Source organism: Lontra canadensis, unplaced genomic scaffold (genome assembly GCF_010015895.1).
Source record: "Lontra canadensis isolate GAN:19392208 unplaced genomic scaffold, GSC_riverotter_1.0 scaffold8, whole genome shotgun sequence".
Taxonomy (NCBI): domain Eukaryota; kingdom Metazoa; phylum Chordata; class Mammalia; order Carnivora; family Mustelidae; genus Lontra; species Lontra canadensis.
Genome location: NW_022631002.1, coordinates 6923847 through 6946587, shown reverse-complemented (window position 1 = coordinate 6946587; position 22741 = coordinate 6923847). Strand labels below are relative to the sequence as shown.

At 43.3% G+C, this 22741-nt stretch overlaps 1 protein-coding gene across 1 annotated transcript; it reads left to right on the top strand.

Annotated features, from left to right (window-relative positions):
* The first annotated feature begins 29 nt into the window (after nt 1-29).
* On the top strand, nt 30-21977 carry CENPN (centromere protein N). The gene is made up of 11 exons (XM_032853903.1): nt 30-283; nt 2899-3079; nt 3846-3891; nt 6288-6347; nt 6767-6843; nt 13535-13711; nt 14058-14159; nt 15428-15491; nt 17771-17883; nt 20966-21092; nt 21317-21977. Exons 2-11 carry the CDS (start codon nt 2909-2911, stop codon nt 21397-21399), a joined length of 1020 nt encoding a protein of 339 aa, XP_032709794.1. The 5' UTR covers nt 30-283; nt 2899-2908; the 3' UTR covers nt 21400-21977.
* Nucleotides 21978-22741: the final 764 nt, after the last annotated feature.

The window sequence follows — 22741 nt, the reverse complement described above, 5'->3', positions numbered from 1 at the left end:
GCGAGTTTCCTTCTGCTGCTCTCCCACGCGGTCCCCGTGCCCAGGGTACAGTCCAAGGAGAGCCCTCCGGGGGGGCGGGGCTGGAGGGCGGCGGGAACTGCAATTGGTGGCTTTGAAGGCGCAGCGGGCGGGAAGAGCTGCTGAGAAGACACTGCTGGCGATGACTGACTGCAAGAGACCCGCGCGCGGCGTGAGATCGGGCCCTTGAATGTGGCGGGAGCTTTGAGGAAGCCACACCCCAGACCTGTGGGGCGACTTTTCCGCGACTGCCACACGTCCCAAGGTACGGATTTGGCGCTTGGCCTCAGGTGAGGGGTGGAGGACGACTGTTGAAGCTGGGATAAGAAGGGGTAGCGACGCTTGCACATGACGTCATATCCGCCCTCAGTGGGGCGGAGCCTTAACTGGATTACGTCCTCTCCGGAGCCCCCACCCGTTGTCACGTGATGGGCTGCTGTGCTTTCCGAGGCCTGGCTTGAGGCTCTGCCCAGAGTTGGATGTTTTGATTTTTTTTCTTTTTTTTTTTTTTTAATCGGGCTTGGCTTCCGTGTTTTTTCCGTACTTGTGGTTCTCGTGTTCTTCCGTATGGTCCAGTGGCAGATCCTCAGTGTAAGAGGAGATCTACAGAAAAGTATCCTGAAAGAGTTCTTTTTTGTCATGCGTTTGTTCATTCAGCAAATGTCTTGAGCACCTGATATGTGCCAAGCGCTGTGCTATGAAGAGCCAGAAGTAAAAAGAAATTAGATAGTCACGGGGAATCAGCTGGGTTAACGCAGGGTTTTACCAACCTTATTGGTGAGATTGAGTGCTCCTACCAGAAGTCTGTAGAAAGGCATTTCGCAAACTTTACCCGGAATTAAGAATCTTCTGAGGCATTCTAAAAATGCAAGATCTCAATTTTTTATTTTTAAAGGTCTAGGGGGTGCCTCGGTGGCTGGGTGGGTTAAAGCTTCTGCCTTTGGCTCAGGTCATGATCTCAGGGTCCTAGGATCGAGCCCCACATCGGGCTCTCTGCTCAGCGGGGAGCCTGCTCCTCCTCTCTCTCTGTCTGCCTCTCTGCCTGCTTGTGATCTCTGTCTGTCAAATAAATAAATAAAATCTTAAAAAAAAAAAAAAAAAAGCAAGGCCTAAAAGCCCTACCCGGTGCCCGCCCACCTCCCAGTTCAAATAGATGGGGCCCGGGAATCTGCATTTTTACAAGCTTTCTCCCAAATCCAGTGTTTTCAATGACAGATGTTGGTTTAATATATCACTGCTGGGCCCTAATTCTCACCAGGGTGCTTACATCACCAGGCACACTTAGGGATATAGCCATGAATAACCCAAACTTAGTTCCTAAGCTAGTGGCTCAATATTGTAAAGCAATACAGTAATCAATAAACAAGATAATTTTAGGTAGTTCTGTAAAAACAATAAGCAATGGAAGGTGGGGAGTTACCTTTAGAATGGGTGGTCAGAGTAAGTCTCTCAGACTAGAAGGCATTTAAGCTCAGACCTCACTTACAAGAGCCACAACATGTGAATATGTGCGAGCAGAAACTTCTAGGCCGGGGGTAACTGCAGGTACAATGACCTGTCTCAGGAAGGATCCTTTTGTACTAGAGGAACTCAAGGCCAATGTAGCTAGATCCCAGAAAGCCAGGGAGAAAGCGGTAGGTATGGGGAAGGAGGCAAGAAGCAAACGCAGGGCCTTGTAGACTGTGGTAAGGATTTTAGTTTTGATATTAAGGGAAGCTGGTCCTGTATCTGGGTAAGAAAACAAATCAGGCTCAGCTTTCATGATCTTGATTCTCTTCTCACATTCTTAATTCAATTGTTTTACTCCTTCTTCACAACTCGTTATAGTTGATTTTTGTTCTAACTGCTGCTTTCAGTACCTTAAAATCTTGTTGACTATCATTATCTTTTTTGGAAGTGGGCAGTGGTAATAGATTATATGCACTGTTCAACAAACACTTAAATGGTAAAAATAAGTCACACCCTAGATTCTTGTAGAGGGGTACTAGAGGCATCCTTCACCCTGTTCCTTGAAAGCCCCAGGGCTTTTGCACTTGCTGTTCCCTCTGCCTAGCAGGTTCTTCCACCAGCTAGCCATGTGGCTCACTCTGTCCTTCAAATGTCCCCTTCTTTATGAGGACTGCTCACTCCACCCCCATATCATTCCCAGCCTGCTCCATTTTAACTACTATTAGTTTCCTATCTCTATTCCATTCTCTCTGCAGCATTTAATCACATTTTATGATTTTCCTATTCCCTCTCTCTCCCCACTAGAATGGATGCTCCATACCACGAGGGAGTTTAGACTTTGCGGTTAAAGATGTCACTGTCCCCAATGCCCACAAAAGTGCCTGGTACACACAGGTGCTCAGATTTTTCATGCGAATCAGTCCATGAACGAATGATTTACTTACCATTACCATCAAAAGATCAAAATACTCTAGCCAATCAAGGAGAGAGATGACTAATTTTTAAAACCTCCAAAGGATATTTAAATATACAGCATAGGGCACCTAGGTGGCTTAGTTAGTTAAGCGTCTGCCTCTGGCTCAGGTCATGATCCCGGGTCCTGGGATCGAGTCCCATGTACAGCTCTCTGCTCAGCAGGAAACCTGCTTCTTCCTCTGCCTGCTACTCTGCCCGCTTGTGCACTCTCTCTGTCAAAAAAGTAAATAAATTTTTTTTAAAAATTTTAAGTAAAAATAAGTATACAGCTTAAGGAGAAAATAATTAAAATCTTCCTGTTGAAACACTCTTTGCAGAGTGCCTAAAAAAAGGTAAACATTTGGGTGTTTGACCTACAAATCAAAATCCTGGCTAAAAATAGGCTGAAAAATTCAGTTAAGTTAAACTTTTGTATTTGGTTCATACTTTGTTGTACTGTTTTTGTTTTTATTAAAGTGGCAAAGAGATGGATGAAACCCTTGCCGAGTTTATCAAGAGGACCATCATGAAAATTCCATTAACTGAAATGATGTCAATCCTCAAAGCCTGGGATTTTTTGTCTGAAAAGCAGTTGCAGACTGTAAACTTCCGGCAGAGAAAGGAATCTCTTGTTCAGGACTTGGTTCTGCTCTGTGAGGTAACAGTGAGGGAAGCAGGGAGCCTGCTTCCCCCTCTCTCTCTGCCTGCCTCTCTGCCTACTTGTGATCTATGTCAAATAAATAAATAAAATCTTAAAAAAAAATTAATAAAAAACTAAGAGGTATATATAAGTATTATAATTGATAACCATTTATATACCTAGATACAAATGTATAAATATTTATATATAAATAAAGATGTTAACAGTCTTTTTTAAAAAACAAAAAATTGGAAACAGCTCTACGTAGGAGAATAAATAATGACACATCCATATAACAAAATATTCTTCAGACGTTAAAATGGATAAACTAGAACTTTACGTACAACGTTGAGAAACACTATATACATGAAAATGTATGTCGTAGGGCAGCGGTTTTTAATTAGGACAGTTTTGTCTCCCGGAGAACACAATGTCTGATGATGTTTTCGGTTGTGAGACCTGTGGGAATGCTCCTGGCTTGTAGTGGGTCGAGGCCAGAACGTTCCTTAACATCCTAGGACAGCCTTCCACACACAGAGTTGTCCGACTAAATGCCAGTCATGCCCAGTTGGGATCCCCTGATGCAGAGGAAGTTTAGAAGGGTACCGCTGATCAAAAAACGAAACAGGAGGCTGGTAGGGGGAGAGTGGGGAGTGCCTGGACAAAGACACTCGGCAAGACAGCATAGACTGGACACAGTTGCTCAAGCAACCCTAAAATTACTGTGAATGGAGCAGAACCAAATCATCACCACGCTCACGAAATATTTTCTCTCTTCTTTCAGGAGAGGCGTGCAAGTATCCACGACGCTGCCCTTTTAGACATCATTTGTGAGTGTCGGTACTTTGTAGTTACACTTCCCAGTCCCGCTTCTTCCTTTTTTTTTTTTTTTTTAAGATTTTATTTATTTATTTGAGAGAGTGAGCAAGTGAGAGAGATGGAACAGGGGGCGGAGCAGAGAAAGGAACAGAAGAAGAGGGAGAAGCAGAACTCCCCACTGAGCAGGGAGCCCCACATGGGACTCGATCCCGGGAACTTGGGATCATGACCTGAACCGAAGGCAGACACTTAACTAGCTGAGCCACCCAGGTGCCCCTGAAGACCGCAGTCCTGTTTCATAAGTGAAGCCCTTCTGTACGTAAAGGCTGATTCTTCAGTCGGGTGGACCTAGTTTCGGTCCCTCCTGTGTCACTTACCAGTCCCGTGTCCTTGGCCTGAGTCCCATCACCTTGCTGAGCCTAGACTCCTCCTAAGTAAAAGGAGAAAGCAGTCATACCTACTTCACACGGCGGCTCAGAGGCTTAAACAAGATAATGCTTGGAAAGCTCTTAGCACAGTCGCTGGCTATCGGAAGCACTTAGTAGACATTTGTTAGGCTTTGTTTTGTTATTAACAGAACTTGAAAATATATTTACAAGAATTTTTTCTTATTACAGTGTTTGTTATCTCCCCTCCCCTTCCCTTTCTTTGGGTTTTTCCCTTTGTGTCCTAGTTTTCTTTTCTGTATTTTTTTTAAGACGTCTACTCTCCTCCTCAAGAGGCACCAGAGTATAGGGTCTAAGAACATAGGCCCCAAGGCCAGATTTCTTGGATTCAGTTCATGGCTCTATCATTGTCTCCCTGTGAGTCCTCGGGGAGGCTGTTGACATCTCTGTGCCTCAGTATTGTCATTTGACAAACCCATGTCGTAATGATGATATTGCATAAGGTTATGATGAGGATGAAATAAGACTCCTGGTCAAGTTCTTCGAACAAAGCCTGGTATTTACTAATGATTATCAATTTATATTAACTACTTTCTGTGACCTGGTGTGTAACAAAAATCAGCTTTATGTTTTGCTCCAACTATGAAATAACTGAATTCATTTACACATCTGCCTCTGGTTAATTCTGATTTTCAGGGATTGGATTATACCTAGACCGTGTAAGGTGGATCCACGTAATTCCCATTTCTCACATGTTTGTTCAAATGTTCATTGAGCACCACTATGTGGCAGGTTGTGTGCTAGGTGCTGGTGGCTCCAACCGGTTGATTCATTCTCTCTTAAGAGGTCACCATCTTATGGAGGAGACAGGTTGCTTAATCACACAATTGCCTTCTTGCAGACGGTAGCAGGTGCTGTGAGGAGAGCATAGAGGGGCTCTGTGAGAGCAGAGTAGGATCTGCCACACTGAGGGTTTGGGGAAGGCTTCCTCGAGGACATGAGCTGAGAGCCAGAGGTTGAGTGGCATTAACTAGGCATAGAGGAGAAGGGAGGTTAAGGAGCAGGGGCAAAGGGCACAGAGCTGGAAGTCTTGGAGTAGGAGGGTTAAGCAGAGGAGTGGAAGGAAGGCAGGAATGGGGAGCTCAGGGAGGGGTCAAACCAAATGAGGCGTAGGCAGGCAGATGCTATGGAGACTTAGAGGCCTTTCAAAGGATTTCAGCCTTTATTCTAAGAATAATGCAAAGCCTTGTAAAGATCTTGAGCAAGAAAGAATCAGGTTCTTGTTTTTCCAGAGCTCCGGGTGCAGAGACAGAGACCAGGGAGGATGGGAGTGACCTACAGGAGTCTGTTAGAGCATCTGAGCAAGAGGGGAATGTAGCCTGGGGGAGAGTGATGGGGGTGGGGAACGGAGAGAGCCGAATGGGACCAAGAACTACAAGGATTATAGTGGACCCGATTTGCTGGTGGCTTGGTCATGGTGGAGTGAGTGGGAGGAACACGCGTGGCTTCAGGTAGTGGTAAGTGCTACAGAGGAAGCCAAAGCAGGGTGGAGGGCGGGTGGGTTTGGGCAGGGGATCGGGATAGGCCAGTCTGCATGGGTGGCCTGTCAGTAGAGACCAGAATGAGGTGTACCACCCAGCTAGAAGACGAGGGCTCCTGACAGAGGGAACAGCCAGTGCCAAGGCCAGTCATGGGGAACGCATCCTCCCTGTCATGCTGGGAAAGTGCCATGGTCTGGGGAGTAGAGTCATGTGGAAAGAGGAGAAATGGTCAAAGTGTGAGTAAATGCCAAATCTTGACTCTATCACTAATTCTTCATGATTTATTTTAGTTGTCTGGAGAAAATTAAATCCATATAAAAGTTATGTTTTGAATAAAGATGTATACAACCTAATTTGTAAACTACTAGTGTTTTCTCTGGTGTCATATTATGTTGAATACATGCTTAAAATATGTATTCATAAGTTCTTTCCTTGGGAGTTCTAGGATATAATAGTAATCAGCTCTTCCCCCTCTCTCAGATACTCAGTTTCATCGGCACCAGAAAGTTTGGGATGTTTTTCAGATGAGTAAAGAACCAGGTAATGCTTTCCATTTTTTTTTTTTTTTAATTTTTTAGTAATCTCTATACCCAGCATAGGGCTCGAACTCACAGCCCTGAGATCAAGAGTCGCATGCTTTTCCAGCTGAGCCAGCGAGGCGCCCCCGTGTTCTCCGTTTTAAACTAAACATCTGTATTTGATATTCTGGGAATTTTAAAATGAAGAGCAATATGTTCCTCTTAAATGTCTCTTCTTTCAAATGAGTAATTTCAAAATTGCTCTTTTGCGGGAAAAATTAGAAATATATTTGGTGATGCTCTGAGGTATCAGTTGGTATGACTTGATCACTGTAGCTCTTTGAGGTCACGCAAAATGCTCACCTTCAGTGTCTTTGCAGATGTATTTCTTGAACATTGTACTCCCTTGATTTGCCTTTATTTTTCTTTTCACTCTGACAGGTGAAGACATTGACCTTTTTGATATGGAACAATTCAAAAGTTCATTTGTGAAAATTCTTCAGAGAGCATTAAAAAACGTAAGAACAAATTTTACCTGCATTTCCATGAAATTCAATGTCAAGGCATCTGCGCAGTTTTTTTTTGGTTTTTTTTTTTTTATGTGTAAGAATTTTAGTTAGCAATATTCTGTGTGCCCTCCGCGGTGATGGAACTGTCCTGCATCCACACTGTCTGGGACACCGGCTAGTAACCTCACCAGGCTGCAGCGCACTTGAAATGTGGACAGTGAGACTGAGGAACTGGAATGCTAATCTTTGGAAACTATAGTGAATTTTCGTGCAGTAGGCACGGGTGGCGGGTGGCTCCAGGACCCGTCAGTGCAGCCTAGCACGCCCCTAGTATCTTCAGCTGCCGTTCCACTTCCACAAGTACCACCGAGTATCTTGTTTTTTCCCTTTTGAGAGAGGGAGAGTGAGGGGAGGGGCAGAGGGAGAGGGAGGGAGAGAATCTTAAGCAGGCACCACGCCCAGCACAGAGCCTGAGGCGAGGCTCAATCTCAGAATCCTGAGTCTTGACCGGCGCTGAAATCAAGAGGAGTCCGATGCTTAACCGACTGAGCCACCCAGACGCCCCACCACCAAATATCTTGTTGTAGGTTCAGGCAATCATTTTTTGTATAGCCTCCCTTACTTCATTCTCTTTGCACTCTGGTCGGCGTTAGCCCTCCTTGCATAGCAAGACGCTCCCACAAACCTGTCCCAGTCACCGTGCTCTAGCTATCCTCCGCAGAATAGTAGCGTTCCCTCTCCACACACAAACGCCCTGACTGGGGCTTCCCATCTCTTCAGCTCACCCTCTATGACTTCTGCCATACCTCTACCTACCCCTTGTCCCTGGTCTATTGTCCCATCTCCTTTCTCACAGCGTCCCTTCTGTGTGAGGCTGGAGTCCGTCCCCTGCAACCCCATAAGGCCCTTGCTTTGCCGTTCTCTGTTCGGTTTCACACTCGCAGTCTTCTCTACTGCTTATAATCATGCTCAAGTCTTGGTGGAAGGACATCCCCTCCCCGTGCTCATCCTCAAGCTCTGTCTTTTCTACAACACTCTTGGAGGGAAATATTCTTTTCTTGCTCCTGATATGTTCACTGGCACGGTGGCGCTGGCCCCCCTTTACCGTCCCCTTCACCTTTTTCTGGCAGGATCACTAACTTGGCCTGAAGAAGAGCCGTCATGCCCACTGAGACACCTGTTCTCTCTTGCCCCGGGTCTGGCTCAGCCCCTGCACGGGAGGCTACCCGGAGTCATTCTGTCAGTGACCATATGGGCAGCTCTGCCTGACTGGATGCCCCTATCTGGAGGGTCATTTGCCTGCAGGTGGGAGCCCCACCAGTGTCTCGGTAATATACGTTGGCCTCCGCCTACCAACTCTTTTACCTTATTTCTCGGTGGGTCCAGAAGGACAGGAGAGAGATTGGCCCCCTCAGAAACCTTTTCAGAAAGACCCTTTAAAAGGATAATGTGTCCTTGCCAGCTTCATGCTTAAGTCCCTTGCATTCGGGCTACTGCTCTCACCTCCGTATCGAAACTGAGTTGTGAAACACGGTGATTCTTGTGTGATCCCCAGAGCAGCAGCATCAACATCACCTGGGAACATGTTAGGCAAATACCTGGGCTCCCTCAGACACAGTAGGAGTGGGCCAGAGCCCTCTAGGTGATGCTAATGCCCGCTCAAGTGTGAGAACCTCCCTGTTCAGAGGGACCAGTGACGTCACAAAATCCCATGGATGGTTCTCTTTCGGCAGCAGCGCTGATTGCAAACACCTGTGCATGCCAGGCCCTGGGCTAAGCCCTTGCCGGTCACTAACTCACCGAACCCTACTGATAAAGCAGGGTGGGTCCCACAGTGGTGCGCGTCAGAGCCAGGGTCGAAATCCAGGCATGCTTGAGCTCATGCTCTTCACGTCTACACTGACTGGGTCTTGCGGCTCAGGCTCTGCCGTGCACCAGTCACATAACATCAGTTTCTCATGCTCGGGAAGGTCACGCCGTCAGAGAATCGGCCATCGGACCCCTTGATCCCAAATGTTTTTCTTCTGGCCATCCTGAGCTGCTCTTCATCGTCTCCACGACCAACTCCTTTCCCTTCCTTCTGCCCTTTGCTAGAGCATTCCCCAAGCTTCTGCAGTCTTCCCCCTGTGAGTTTCGGCTCTGGGAACTTAATTTTAGCGGGAGAGAGGAGGGAGGAAGAGATAGTCATTCGCCTCTTCCCTTTCAGAACCGAATGAGTTGTCCCAACACCATTTGCTGACTGATGTAGCTTTTTCCACTGGTTTATCATCATTGGATCCTTCTGATTCATTCATGCTCTTAGAGTCTATGTTCTACTCCTGATCTGTTTCTCCTCATTTCTGCTCATGCACTCCTTATCCACTGCTTGCCTCTCGGGCGTTAATCTGAAGCTCCAGTCAGACTGAACCAATCTTCAAGTTCTTGAACTTGCCATGGGCTGTTCCCTCTCCTTGGAACAACCTCCACCACCTGGCCTTTGCACAGCTCATTCCTTCCTTCCTCCCTTCCTCCCTATCCTTCTGCCTCTACTTAACTAGGTCTCCCTCAGGGAGTCTCCCTGACCCACCCAGTTGGCAGTTCCCCTGTCACCATACTCCTCCCACTTCCTGCTTTTATGGTCAGTCTTCCTCCCTACTCACAGTCTCCCTGAGAGGAAGCCGACCATCCTGCCCCCCTCTGACACGAGTGAGCGAGGGCAGAACAAATGCTGGGAATGAATGGATTGGGCACATTCTTTGCAAAGTCCTCATCCCTTTAATGCTGTAGTTTGTAAAATATTTTAATAACCATTAAGGCACGGCAACCCTGTCCCTACCCGCAATTACTCTTCTTTACCAAAAATGTCCTGACTATTCTTCAAGATGAACCTTAGAATCATTTTTATCAAGTTTACAAAACAAAATCGTCATCATTTTGAGTGTGGGTCCACTTTGATCTGTAAATTAATTCAAGGATTATTGTGAGCCAAGAGAAGGTATGCCTCTCCTTTTTTGGGTTGGTTTTTTTTTTCTCTTTTGTGAATAAGCACTCTTTGCTACTCTGTTCCTAAGTTGATATTTTTTATTATATTATTTGAAAAATATTGTTACCATGAAATTACAGACTTTTCAGAGATTAAAGGAGAGTCCCATCTGGACTGTGGGTATGGCATGTGCCCCTGCTTTTCTTTGAACAAAGAGCCTTACTGGCACAGAATCCCAAGCCAGCTGTCCATAAATGGGGATAGATGGTCTGGACCCTTGTGGAAGCAGCCTCCGTAGAAGCCGAACATGACTGGCTAACTCCTCCTGAGAAACACTCGCAACCATGTTCCCGCCCTGTTCACCCCGCATCAGAAGCCTAGAGAGACCTGCTCGCTTTCAGTGCCCTCTTCCCCCTCGACAGTCTTTCCTGCCCTTCTCTTTGGCACCAGGAACTTCTTTTGTCTGAACCCCACGCCTCCCGCCCCAACCATTCTAGGAGAAGAGTGAAATGCTCCCACATCCTCCCGCTTCAATGGCCACGTATTTCAGTTGTGAGATTTCCTCTTTTATCACCGCTGTGTTGTAAAAGCTTTTGCCTCCTGAATGAATTTCAGGCCGACTAGTGAGTGGGAAAGGCTGGGAGAACAAAGGAGCTTTTTTTTATTAGTCACGTCTTCCTGCTTGAAAGGCCACAAAGGCCCACCACCCTGTGTCTTCTCTGTCTTCCCTGCTCAGAGCTGGCCCACGTGTGCTAACCCCATTTCTCAGTTGACCGGGGACTCCCAGCTCGACTTCACTTTCCTCATAACTAGCAGCCCAAAGGCTGACGCTGGTGACATCAGGCCATGTCGAGTCTCCGGGACTGAAAAGTGACTTGCCTGCTGCTGTAGGATAGACAACTTAACCTTTCTATGCCAAGGACCCCTTTTGCTGTTAGTGAAAGTTACAGACGACTTCTTACAAGAGTATTTTAAATGCTATAATAAAATACATAGAATTATAAGGGAAACCAACTATATTAAAATACCATTATTAAGATGTTAAAATACCAAGTTGTGCTAATTCATGTGCTTCTTTAATAACAGTAAATGATCTCACAGTAGGTCTAAAAACAACTGGTTTCAAAGTAGTGATGGGCATAAATGGTATTTTTGAGGTAGGCTCAATAGTTATAATGTGTCAAGAAAATATTTGGGATTTCTACAGATAACAAAGTAACAGGTCCTAACATTCTACTGTTTTGTTGCCTACCTTCACAACTGAAGGAGATGCTCCATTTCAGTTAGTTCAGAGGACACCCTGAATTCTAAGCAGGGACTGCAGGTTAAGAACTCCCTGCCCTTGAGCCAATTGGGTAGAGAAGCTGGTCTGAGAGGGAGCTGAGAGCCTGCCTGGGGAGCGATGGGCGGAGCTGCTACAGGGGATGGGATCCAGAGCCTTTGAGAGTGTGTGTGTCTCTGCACTCGAGAAAGAGAGAGAGAGACTAACTGTATATCTTAACCACGTTAAACTATTCAAAATACAGTGTTCTTAGAAAACTTACAGAGAGGGTGGCTCAATGGTTAAACGTCTGCCTTCAGTTCAGGTCATGATCCCAGGGTCATGGGATCAAGCCCTGCATCGGGATCCCTGCTCAGCAGGAAGCCTGCTTCTCCCTCTCCCACTTCCCCTGCTTGTGTTCCTGCTCTCACTCTCTCTCTGTCAAACAAATAAATAAAATCTTTAAAAAGAAAATAAAACTTACAGGGAAAGAAAATACAAGCTAAAAAATATGTTTCAATTGTAAAAAGGTAGTACATTTACTCTCCTTTTTGTACCTATATATCATGTAGTTTCATATGATAGTCTGTACTAAATATATTAGTATGGTTAAATATGTAGCAATTCTGTTCATTGTAAGCTTCATTTGATTCCCACACTAAACTTGTTTGTGGTATGTCAGTATCTTGTGGGTCGTGGCCAGTTCTAACCAATTTATGGCCAGAGTACCCTGGCCAGCAGGACAGTCCCAGGTTAACCAAACCTCTTAGGACTCTTGACAAGCAAGCGTCCCAGTTAAGTTTGAACAATATTTATCTGAGCTATCCTCAATGAAAAATGCTTTCTCCTGGCTACTGAAGGATGATATCTATTAAGGTAGTTTCTTGGGAAAATAGTCAAGGTCTGCATTTGGGCCCTGGCTCTTAGGGGATCTGAATGTCATCTTTACTAGAAGAATGTGAGACAGAATCTGAAAGCCATCTAGGCCAGGATTATACTGACTCTGTGAATATCCTTTTCTCTTAGCCCATTGATTTTTTTTTTTATTTGACCTTTTTTAGATCATAGAGCCTTACGAAAATTTTGATAAGTGGTACAGCACCTCTCTCCGGGCAAGTATACACTTAGAAATGTTTGCCCAACTCTGCATCCAATATAAGGAGGACACAGAGCTCTTTAAACTTCTCCATGAGGCTTTACTTCAGCTATCCTCATTCTGGGCTACAGAGTTTACCTGTATATGTTGAGTGCAACCAGTTTTCTCCCTCTAGTAAAATTGTGCCCTCCACATACCGCATTCAATCTCAACTGGTCGGGCTTTGCTTTTATAATGTGACACAAAGAGGCTATTCAGAATCAGACCCTGCCCTCTTCCATTCAAGCCAGCAAAGGTCCACTGAGTGCCTGTTGGGGCCAAGGGCTATGCTGCTCACTTGGGAAGGTCAGACAGCTCCAAGCACAGCACGCACTCCGAGCAGTCTGCACCCCAGACTGGGGAGGGTTCGTTGTCTTGTCCCCTGAGGGAATATGGGAAAGCAGCCAGATAAAGAGTGGGCAGCGTTGGAATAACTGCCTTCTTTGCTAATGCTGGAAGCTACACTGCAGCCTGCTTTTTCCTGGAGTCAGGTACAAGGAGAAGGAAGTCAAGAGGTGTGGGCAAGCCAAATGCACCTGTCTCAGATGCCTCCCATCCGGGTTCTGACCTCCCTAGGGGAAGCTGAATCGAGGGGAAGCTAAGAATCTAGGAACAGGTTATTAAATTCCAAAACCAACTGGCAGTCACATTTAGAAGTTGAGAAAGATCTGTGTTTTATCCATGAAATAGAATTTTCTATATTCTTGCCATATTACTTTAAATTGTTAACATCCATTAAATGCATACAAGCATTAAGATAATATATTTGAGCCCATTACTACATAGAAATCTTACTATTAAATTTACAGTGCACAATAGGTCTGTGTTTGATGCTGAAAAACCTTCATTATTAAACAGGTATGTCATTTGTTAGGCTGCCTTATTTCATAAAATCATACGTATCAGAGAAGAGTTCTTTAGAGACAAGCCCAAGAAATTGTTGAAAAATTGTGATACCCTGATTGTAGGATTTAAAATTTGTTTTCCCTCCAAAAGACTCTGCAAGCCATAAATGTGTCTTTCCAAAGCAACCACAAAATCTTCTCCCAAAGATCCCCCAAACACTGTAATAAAAAGTAGAAAGACTGCTGGGTCTCAGCCTATGTCCAAGGTTACGGCAACATCCTTCACCCCTAAGGAACGCTTGCTGGTGCCATATATTTTTTCTTAATGTGAATTTTCTTTTTCTTTAAGTAATCTCTCCACCCAATGTGGGGCTCAAACTCCTGACCCTGAGATCAAGACTCCCATGCTCTACCAACTGAGTCAGCGAAGGCCCCTGGTGCCACAGACTTTAATTAGGAAACTTAACTCTTGTTTTTTGTTTTTTGTTTTTTTTAAGGTGACCGTCAGTTTCCGAGATGCTGAGGAGAATGCCGTATGGATTCGAATTGCTTGGGGAACACAGTATAGAAAGCCAAACCAGTACAAACCTGTCTATGTGGTGTATTACTCCCAGACTCCCTACGCCTTCACTTCCTCTTGTCCTCTGAAAAGCAATATGCCCCTTCTGGGTCAGGTAGGGAACCAAGTACCCTAGGTTATAATATTTTTATTATTCTTATCCCAGAGGTTTGCGTAGGGTTAAACTGCTCAGTAAGCATTTTATATAAAATGCCACATGTAATTCCTGATTTCCTAAAATAAGGAGCAGAAACTGTTCTACTAGTGGGAGCATGGCACAAGCATTGGTTTGGAGCTCTCTGTTACTGTCTTTTCATCTAGAAGTAATGTGTGCTTAATGCAAAAATTCAACCAAAATTTCAACCAAAAATTCAACCAAATGTTATAGATACTATAAATATCGGGCTATAATACTATAAATATTGGGTAATCCTAATAGTTTTGCAAATTTTCACTTCCAGGCGCTGACAGTTGCCAGCAATCACCATAAGATTGTGAAAATGGACCTCAGAAGCCGGTATCTGGACTCTCTGAAGGCTATTGTTTTTAAACAGTATAATCGGGTGAGCCTATCAGTGATGCTCCTTCAAATTACACCTCCATTTTCTGTTTCACACTTGATTGACTTAGACGTGTCTGAGCAGGTGGGAAAGTCCACCTCGGACAGAAGGAGATCATTCCAGATATTACTGAAGTGGAGAAGGCTTTCAGTGAGTTAACATGAAAGGAAGTCATAGTGCCTCACTTTCCTCTTGTTATAATCGCATTCTGTTTTATACTGTTCCCTAGTCATTAGAGTTTATGTTACAAATCCCCACTTCCAAGTCAGCTATTCTAATTAGAATTTATTTTATCATTAGAGTAACTCGACACTATCTTTCAAAGCTGATTATATTATTCGATTATGCAAGAGAAAAGTCGATTTCATTTTTGTCCTATCAGTCATACAAGTGATACAAGAGTTAGAAGGAAAGGAGAAAGCACTGGTTTATTACGAAGTCCCATAATTAATCTGTTGGTTTAAATTATTTGAATGCATTATTTCCTTTAATGATAAGAAGGGATCTGCCCTTACAGACTCGGTCATTTTTTCCTATGCATGGCAACAGTGTGCTCACGTGTTAAGACTTCTGTAGGTAGATTGTTAATGCTCTTGGTCTTTGAGCCCTTAGGTATGTTACACTTATGTATTTTCATCTGTTCTAAGTAGAAAGAAGTGACAGCTCTCTGCCAGCCACTCTTTAAAGAAAAAAAAATCTAACATAAAGTTAGTGGTTTTCACCCAGAGCAACCACCGCTCTTACCCACCACCCTTCCACCTGTTCTGCTGTGACATTTGCATCCCTAGGATAATTCACACTGTCACGCACTTAATTATAAAAACATCGGCCGCAAAGGGAAAAACGATTGAGAGACGGACTTCAGTAGGAAAGTGATTTTTCCAGGAAGAGCCTTGGGGAGTATTTCACAGTGATGAAGACGGATTTATAAAGCTGAAGCAGCACATTGCAAACCCTGCCCAGGATTCCTTTAGCTTTTGCTTTCACCACCCGGGCTTCATCCAGATCCATTTTTATGCTAACAAAGGACAGAGCTCCTCATTCAAAACAGGCATGTTGCTGGCCCAGCAGTCTTTGCCAGTCTCCTGTCTGGGAGAAGTGCTTAACTCAGCCTGGATGTGGCCTCAAATCTCTTTTGGTTGTAAAAATAAATAAAGATTCGACACACTGTTAGGTACTAAAACCATTTATTACTCATGTTTTAAGATGTTAAAATCAGGCAAAGATTCACTTTTTTTTTTTTCTTTCTTTCCTTCTATTTTTTTTTTTAGACCTTTGAAACTCACAACTCCACTGTACCTCTGCAGGACAGAACCCTAGAGCTGGATATACACAGTATGTGTGTTTTAAGATAAAACCGAAATCATTCCTTTCTAGGTTTCTGTTACTTGGTAAAACATTTAATCACTCGGAGCCGGATTCAAAATTATCCGCTGCTTTCAGAAAAATTGAAAATTAACTTTCTGTTAAAAAGATAAACTAAGGGGCTCCTGGGTGGCTCAGTCGGTTAAGCGACTGCCTTCTGCTCAGGTCATGATCTCAGGGTCCTGGGATCAAGTCCCACGGGGCTCTCTGCTCAGCAGGGAGTCTCCTTCTCCCACTTCCTCTGCCTCCTTCCACTTGTGCTCTCTCTCTCACTATCTCTGTCACAAATAAAATCTTTTTTTTTTTTTTAGATTTTTTTTTTTAAATGTTGTTATCTGTCAGAGAGAGAGAGTCAGCACAAGCAAGGAACGGCAAGCAGAGGGAGAAGCAGGCTCTCTGCTGAGTAAGAAGCCTGATGCTGTGCTCAGTCCCAGAACCCTGGAATCATGACCTAAGCCGAAGGCAGGTGCTTAATGAACTGAGCCACCCAGGTGTCCCTTTCTTGAATAAAATCTTAAAAAAAAAATTTTTTTTTAAGAAAAGGGATAATAAGCTACCATAGGTTCCTTTTAGAATTTATGAAAGCATCAAATAATAACCCTTAAAAACAAAAATTAACTAATAGTCAAGCATTACTGGTGTGCCAAGCACCACACTCAAAACACTTACAGGTATCACTTCCTTCCTCTTCATCATAGTCCCCTGAAAAATCCCTGTTTAGCAGACAGCTGGGTTTCAGAACAGTTTAGTAACTCACTAGGCAAAGTTACACATCTAGGAATCGCCAAAGCCAAGCATAAAATTCCAATCTGTCGGAGTCTGGAGCCCCAGCTCTGAATCCACTGGATAAACCCTTTCTTGAATAATCAGAGTTGGGACTGTGTTGTTACCCACAGATGGCAGGAGTCTCTCCGTGGAAAACCCAGGAGAAGAAACTAAGAAACTTCGGAGCAGACCAGAAAGTTGAGAAGAGTGGTGGGGTACAATCTAGATTTCTAGAAATGAACATTTTCCTATCTCTCAGCAGTGATCTGGCAATCGAATGAAATGGCACAGCAACTATGAGTAAACATTTTTATGACCTTCCGATGGTTGCAAGAACTGCCAGTGATTTCACATTAAGAGAGCAAAATACAAAATTGTGTGTATTTTATAATCCCAGTTTAGAACATATATATCTTTCTATTCATTAAGAAAAAGCTAGACAGAAATTTATTTTTTTTATTTTTGATTTTTTTATTAACATATATTATTAGCCCCAGGGGTACACGTCTGCGAATCGCCAGGTTTACACAGTTCACAGCACTCACCATAGCACATACCCTCCCTAATGTCCGTAACCCAACCACCCTCTCCCTACCCCCCTCCCCCCGGGGCAACCCTCAGTTTGTTTTGTGAGATTAAGAGTCTCTTATGGTTTGTCTCCCTCCTGGTCCCATCTTGTTTCATTTTTCCTTCCCTACCCCCCCATCCTACGTTGCCTCTCAAATTCTTCATATCAGGGAGATCATATGACAATTTAAGATTTTATTTATTTATTTGATAGAGATCGATCACAGGTAGGCAGAGAGGCAGGCAGAGAGAGAGAGAGAGAGAGGAGGAAGCAGGCTCCCTGCAGAGCAGAGAGCTGATGCGGGGCTCAATCCCAGGACCCTGGGATCATGACCCGAGCGAGCGGAAGGCAGAGGCTTTAACCCACTGAGCCACCCAGGCACCCCATGGAGATCATTTGATAATTTAGACAGAAATTTATTAAAATGTTAACCGTGCTTTCTCTGCCTTGGTAGAATTATGCAGGATTATTTATTTTATTTACCAGCCTGCACTTTGCAACTTTCCTACAAAAGGAATTACAGCAATCAAGAGAAGAAACAGTAAACATTGGGGCGCCTGGGTGGCTCCGTGGGTTAAAGCCTCTGCCTTCAGCTCAGGTCATGATCCCAGGGTCCTGGGATGGAGCCCCACATCAGGCTCTCTGCTCAGCACCTGCTTCCCCCTCTCTCTCTGCCGGTCTCTCTGCCTACTTGTGATCTCTCTCTGTCAAATAAATAAATAAAATCTTTAAAAAAAAAAAAAATGTGGCCTGAACTCTTGTGAGCCCATTAAAAAAAAAAAAGAAAGAAAAAGAAACAGTAAACATTATTTTTAAATGAGGCCAGCAAATTGAAAGCTTAGGAATGAGAGGAGGATATTTTATGGCCGAAATACATTTCTAATACCTGTTTTCTTTTGAAATCTTCCATTTATAGTGGATTCACGGATCATTCATGAAAACAGAATAGAAAAAGAGAGAGTCCAGAGAGTGACTCAAGAAACTTTTGGAGACTATCCTCAACCGAGACTAGAATTCGCACAGTATAAGGTGGGACATTGCTATAAATGTGAACTACGAGTTATCCATATGTTTTTAAAACTTTAAGTGGCAAACAATTATGAGAAACTCTGATCTTCCTTTATCACTCTTTTCTTTTTTTTTAATTCCTTTCCTAATTATTGAATAGAGTTGACACAGGATGTTATGGTAGTTTCGGGCGTACAGCAATTCTGTACATTACTCAGGGCTCACCACAATAAGTGTAGTCAGTATCACTTTAATTTTGTATGATGAATTTATGAGTTAGAATGGACTTCTTTATCATATTGATTAAGTGCCTCTGTTAACAAAGGAGACTTTTAGAAATCACTACTTTGCTTTTTTATTTTATCTTACATATTAATTCAGTTATGTGGAACTGGCCACAATCTGTATTTTTGAGGGGAGAAAATTGCAGGCTATACCTCTAGTCCATCGACACCTAGAGCGACACTTACACGTAGTCAGTGCCCACAAATACTCGTTGAATAAAAGAGTGAATGAATAAACATGTCATAGCATAGCCCAGTCAGCATCCCAGGAGAAAAACCAGTAGCCTAGTCAATCCTACAAACCTACCTCACTCCAGAAGTATGCTGCTGCCCACCAGTAGGCCCAGCTTGGGGGAAAGCCCACTCCCCCCATTAGAAGAATTCAAGGTTTATGTCACGATTACCTAATCTAATATTTGCACTCATACTCCTAACATCCGCCCCCCATAAAATCCTTTCTGCTTAGCAGCCCCTATAGCCACAGGCAATGCTTTAAATCCATCATTGATTTGATCACTCAGGCCCAATACCTCTTTTCTTTGATTTGTTCTTTTAGTGGGAAAAGTTGATATCTTTCACTTTGGGCTCCCTACATGGCAGTTTTGACCCAGTTCCTTTGAACAGCCCATATTCTAAGACACTGGTTCCCTAATGTGGTCTCTGGACCCACCATATCAGCATCACTTGAGAACGGGTAAGAAATCAGATTCTTGGCCCCACCGTGGTCCTACTGGATCAGGGACTCTGGAGTGGGACCCACCCATCTGTTCTTACAAGCGCTCTGGCTGATTCTGCCCGCTAAAGAGAACCACTGATTGGGAATAAGAATCTGCAAGAATCTCCCCATATATACAGTTTAGAATATCGCTACTCTGTAAGTCAAGGTATACATTGATTCATACCTTCTACGAATTTTCCCTACCTTTTCTATTTTGAAAAATGCCAAACCTTCAGAACACCTGGAAGGATATCATAATGAACACCGACTGCCCCTTTGCTTCAATTCCCCACCTGTTAACGTTTTGCCACATTTACTTACTTTTTGTTGATTTATTCTGCAATATTTGCAACAGTCACAGACATTACTAACCCTCTAAGTAGTTCAGCATACTGCCTCTAAATTTTAAGAGTCCCTTTAAGTTAAAAAAAAAAAAAAAGAAATTAAAATCTAAGACTCAAGTACCTATTAAAGCATCAATACTTGGCTATTTTAGGATATTAAAGGATTGGTAGATTGTTACTAATTTTTTTAGATGTGATAAGGTTATGGGGGTGAAGTTTTTAAAAAAGAGGTCTTCTTAGGTCTTTTTGAGATACATGCTGAAATATGCGCCATTAGAATAGTATCGTGTCTTGCATTTACTTTGGAATTATTCAGCGGTGGTGGTCCGTAAGGAACAGGGAGGTGGGAAACAAGACTAACTGTGAATTGATCGTGGTTTCAGCTGGGGGATGTGCACACAGGCTGTCATTATACTGTATTCCTTATTTTTGTGTACTTCTGAAATCTTCCATAATAAGGTAAATAGAAATCATGGTCGTGACTCAGAAGACATGACATTTTTACATCAAAATGACAGATTACAACAGATAGTGGTAATTTGCCATTAAGAATGCAACAGGAACTGGGTATTTACCCTAAAGATACAAATGTAGTGATCCGAAGGGGCACGTGCACCCGAATGTTTATAGCAGCAATGTCTACAATAGCCAAACTATGGAAAGAATCTAGATGTCCATCAACAGATGAATGGATAAAGAAGATGTGGTATATATACACAATGGAATACTATGCAGCCATCAAAAGAAATGCAATCTTGCCATTTGCGACGACGTGGATGGAACTAGAGGGTATCATGCTTAGCGAAATAAGTTAATCGGAGAAAGACAACTATCATATGATCTCCCTGATATGAGGGAGAGGAGATGCAACATGGGGTAACCAAGAAGAGTAAATGAAACAAGATGGGATTGGGAGGGAGACAAACCATAAGTGACTCTTAATCTCACAAAACAAACTGAGGGTTGATGGGGGGAGGGGGGGTTGGGGGGGTGGGGTTATGGACTTTGGGGAGGGTATGTGCTATGGTGAGTGCTGTGAAGTGTGTAAACCTGCCAATTCACAGACCTGTACCCCTGGGGATAAAAATATATGTTTATAAAAGATAAAATTTAAGAATAAAATAAAATAAAAGAAGTTAAACTTAAAAAAAAAAGAATGCAACAGGATGTGACGAGCACTGGGTATTAGGCGCAAATGATAAATTGTTGAACAACAGTACATCTGAAACTAAGTATGTACTTTATGTTGGCTAATTGAATTTAAAAAAGAAGAAGAATGCAAACTAGGGGGTGCCTGGGTTTGGCGTCTGCCTCTGGCTCAGGTCCTGAAATTGAGCCCCACATGCTCCGTGTAGGCATCAGGCTCCCTGCTCAGCGGAGAGTCTGCCTCTCTCCCTCCCTTAACCCCTCCCTCCATTCATGGTTGCATGCTCGCACTCTCTCTCTCAAATAAATGGATAAAATCTTCAAACAAACAAACAGGGACTGCAAACTAAATGCTCAGGTAAAGGTCCCCAGAGGGTCGAACTCACCTCCTAGGTCCCTGTGTGTCAAGCACCAAGGTGTTTTCTGTGTGATATCGTTTGACACACTGGTTGCCTTGTGCATTTGCAGTTCGCAAATGAAATGGTCCGCACCCCCCCCAATCTCTGTATTTCTTGATGACAAGAATTAACGAAATGTAGACCTCATTTCATTATAGTTTACCATTCCAGCTGATATATTAAGTAATTATTTGTAAATGTATGTGTTGACAGCTTGAAACAAAATTCAGAAGTGACCTCAATGGAGACATCTTGGCAGAGAGAAAAGAGCCCCTCCGGTGCCTAATAAAGTTTTCCAGCCCGCATCTCCTGGAAGCTTTGAAAGCCTTAGCACCAGCTGGTAAGTAGTCAGCTTATCTTACAGAATTAACAACACACTACATTCGATCCTCTGTTTTTGCTGGCTGATTACCTCTGAGCTTTCTCCTGGCTCCCGTCCATTATCCCCTCTTGCCCTATTTTGCGTGTTCGGCTTCCATACCTCATGGGGGTCCGTGATCCACCCTCGAATCTCGGCCATTGTTAAACTGACTCCTCTTTTCTTTTTTTTTTTTTTAATTTCAGGTATTGCAGATGCACCGCTTTCTCCATTGCTTACTTGCATACCCAATAAGGGAATGAATTATTTTAAAATTAGAGATAAATAAGATATATGTGGTTTTGAAAGCACAGCATCTCTTTGACTCTTTCCTAGGAATTTCAGTCAACAGCTAGCTGGATAGTTTCTGTTTATGAACTTGTGTTTTAGGAATTAATTCTTGAAATTGACACTTCAGAAACATTCAGTATAATTGTTGGGACTGATTCTTTCCTCCTCCACTATGTACTGTCTCCCCCATATCCTGCAAAGCGTAGCACTTGTGGGCCTTTAAAGAGTGACATGTCCTTTTTCTCACTCCTATCTCTCCTCTGTCATGGAGAGATCAGGTTCTAATTGCTTGTTTCCAAGGATTTTGTCTGAAACCTTGGATCCTGGAAAGCAGCAGCAAGGAACCATCCTCAACTCAAAACTTTCTAGGAAGATCATAAAATTGGTCCATTCAAAAGTAGAGTTGGGTCCATGAGGTTATTGCAGGAGGTAGCATATCAGATGATTCAGTAATATAAAATAATAGTTTCATTGTAAACATGATATGTTCTATAATCTGTTTTATGATACATTCGGACTCACCATACTATCTGATTTGTGAATAAAGATTGCAAAACTGGTGTATCAGTTACTTTTGACAGAAATTTTTCAGTGATCATCTCTAAATAATGTGTCCTTTTTAAATAACATTTAAAAATATAGATCCTATTTTGTTCCACAAAAGATTTGGGGTATAAAAACATATATTACAATGATGATAAAATGAAAAGGTGAGGCACTCTGGGCAAATAGGAAAGCAAACAAAAAGCAAGGAAGACAGAATAAAGCCAGAGATAAAATAGCCATGTAACAACACACAGGTCAGGTGCCTCCAGCTGCTAGAAAGTTGAACAGTTAGACTGAAGTCAGCCAGTGGTCAAAACAGAGAAGAGAACACCAATTGTGAATGAAGATATTTAGAAACTGGTACATTTGTTACTTTTGATGAAAATCAAAACCAGCTTAATGTACAGATATATAAATACAGTCAGTGAAGCAGGGCTGAACAGTGCTCTATAACGTAATGGTATTGTCTATAGATTACAGATATGGGAAGAATACATTTTTAGACATAATTAGCAAACGGCATTGACACTTCCATTATCTCAGAGTGAGGCACTGGGTCTGCAGGGGCTCAGTAATGCTAATTTCTTTGAAGACATAGACATGGTATCAAGCATCTGTCCCTATGTGCACACATGTGGTAGGCAATTTTGCTTGGTGCCCGAAGCCCTCTATTAGGTCTGCACAGAGGCTCTGCAGGTTCCTAGATGGATTCTCACGGGCTCACAGCCCTCCTTGGTGCTTGGCAGTGATATGCAGTTAGAGCCTGAACAAGGAAGACACTAATCATAATATCC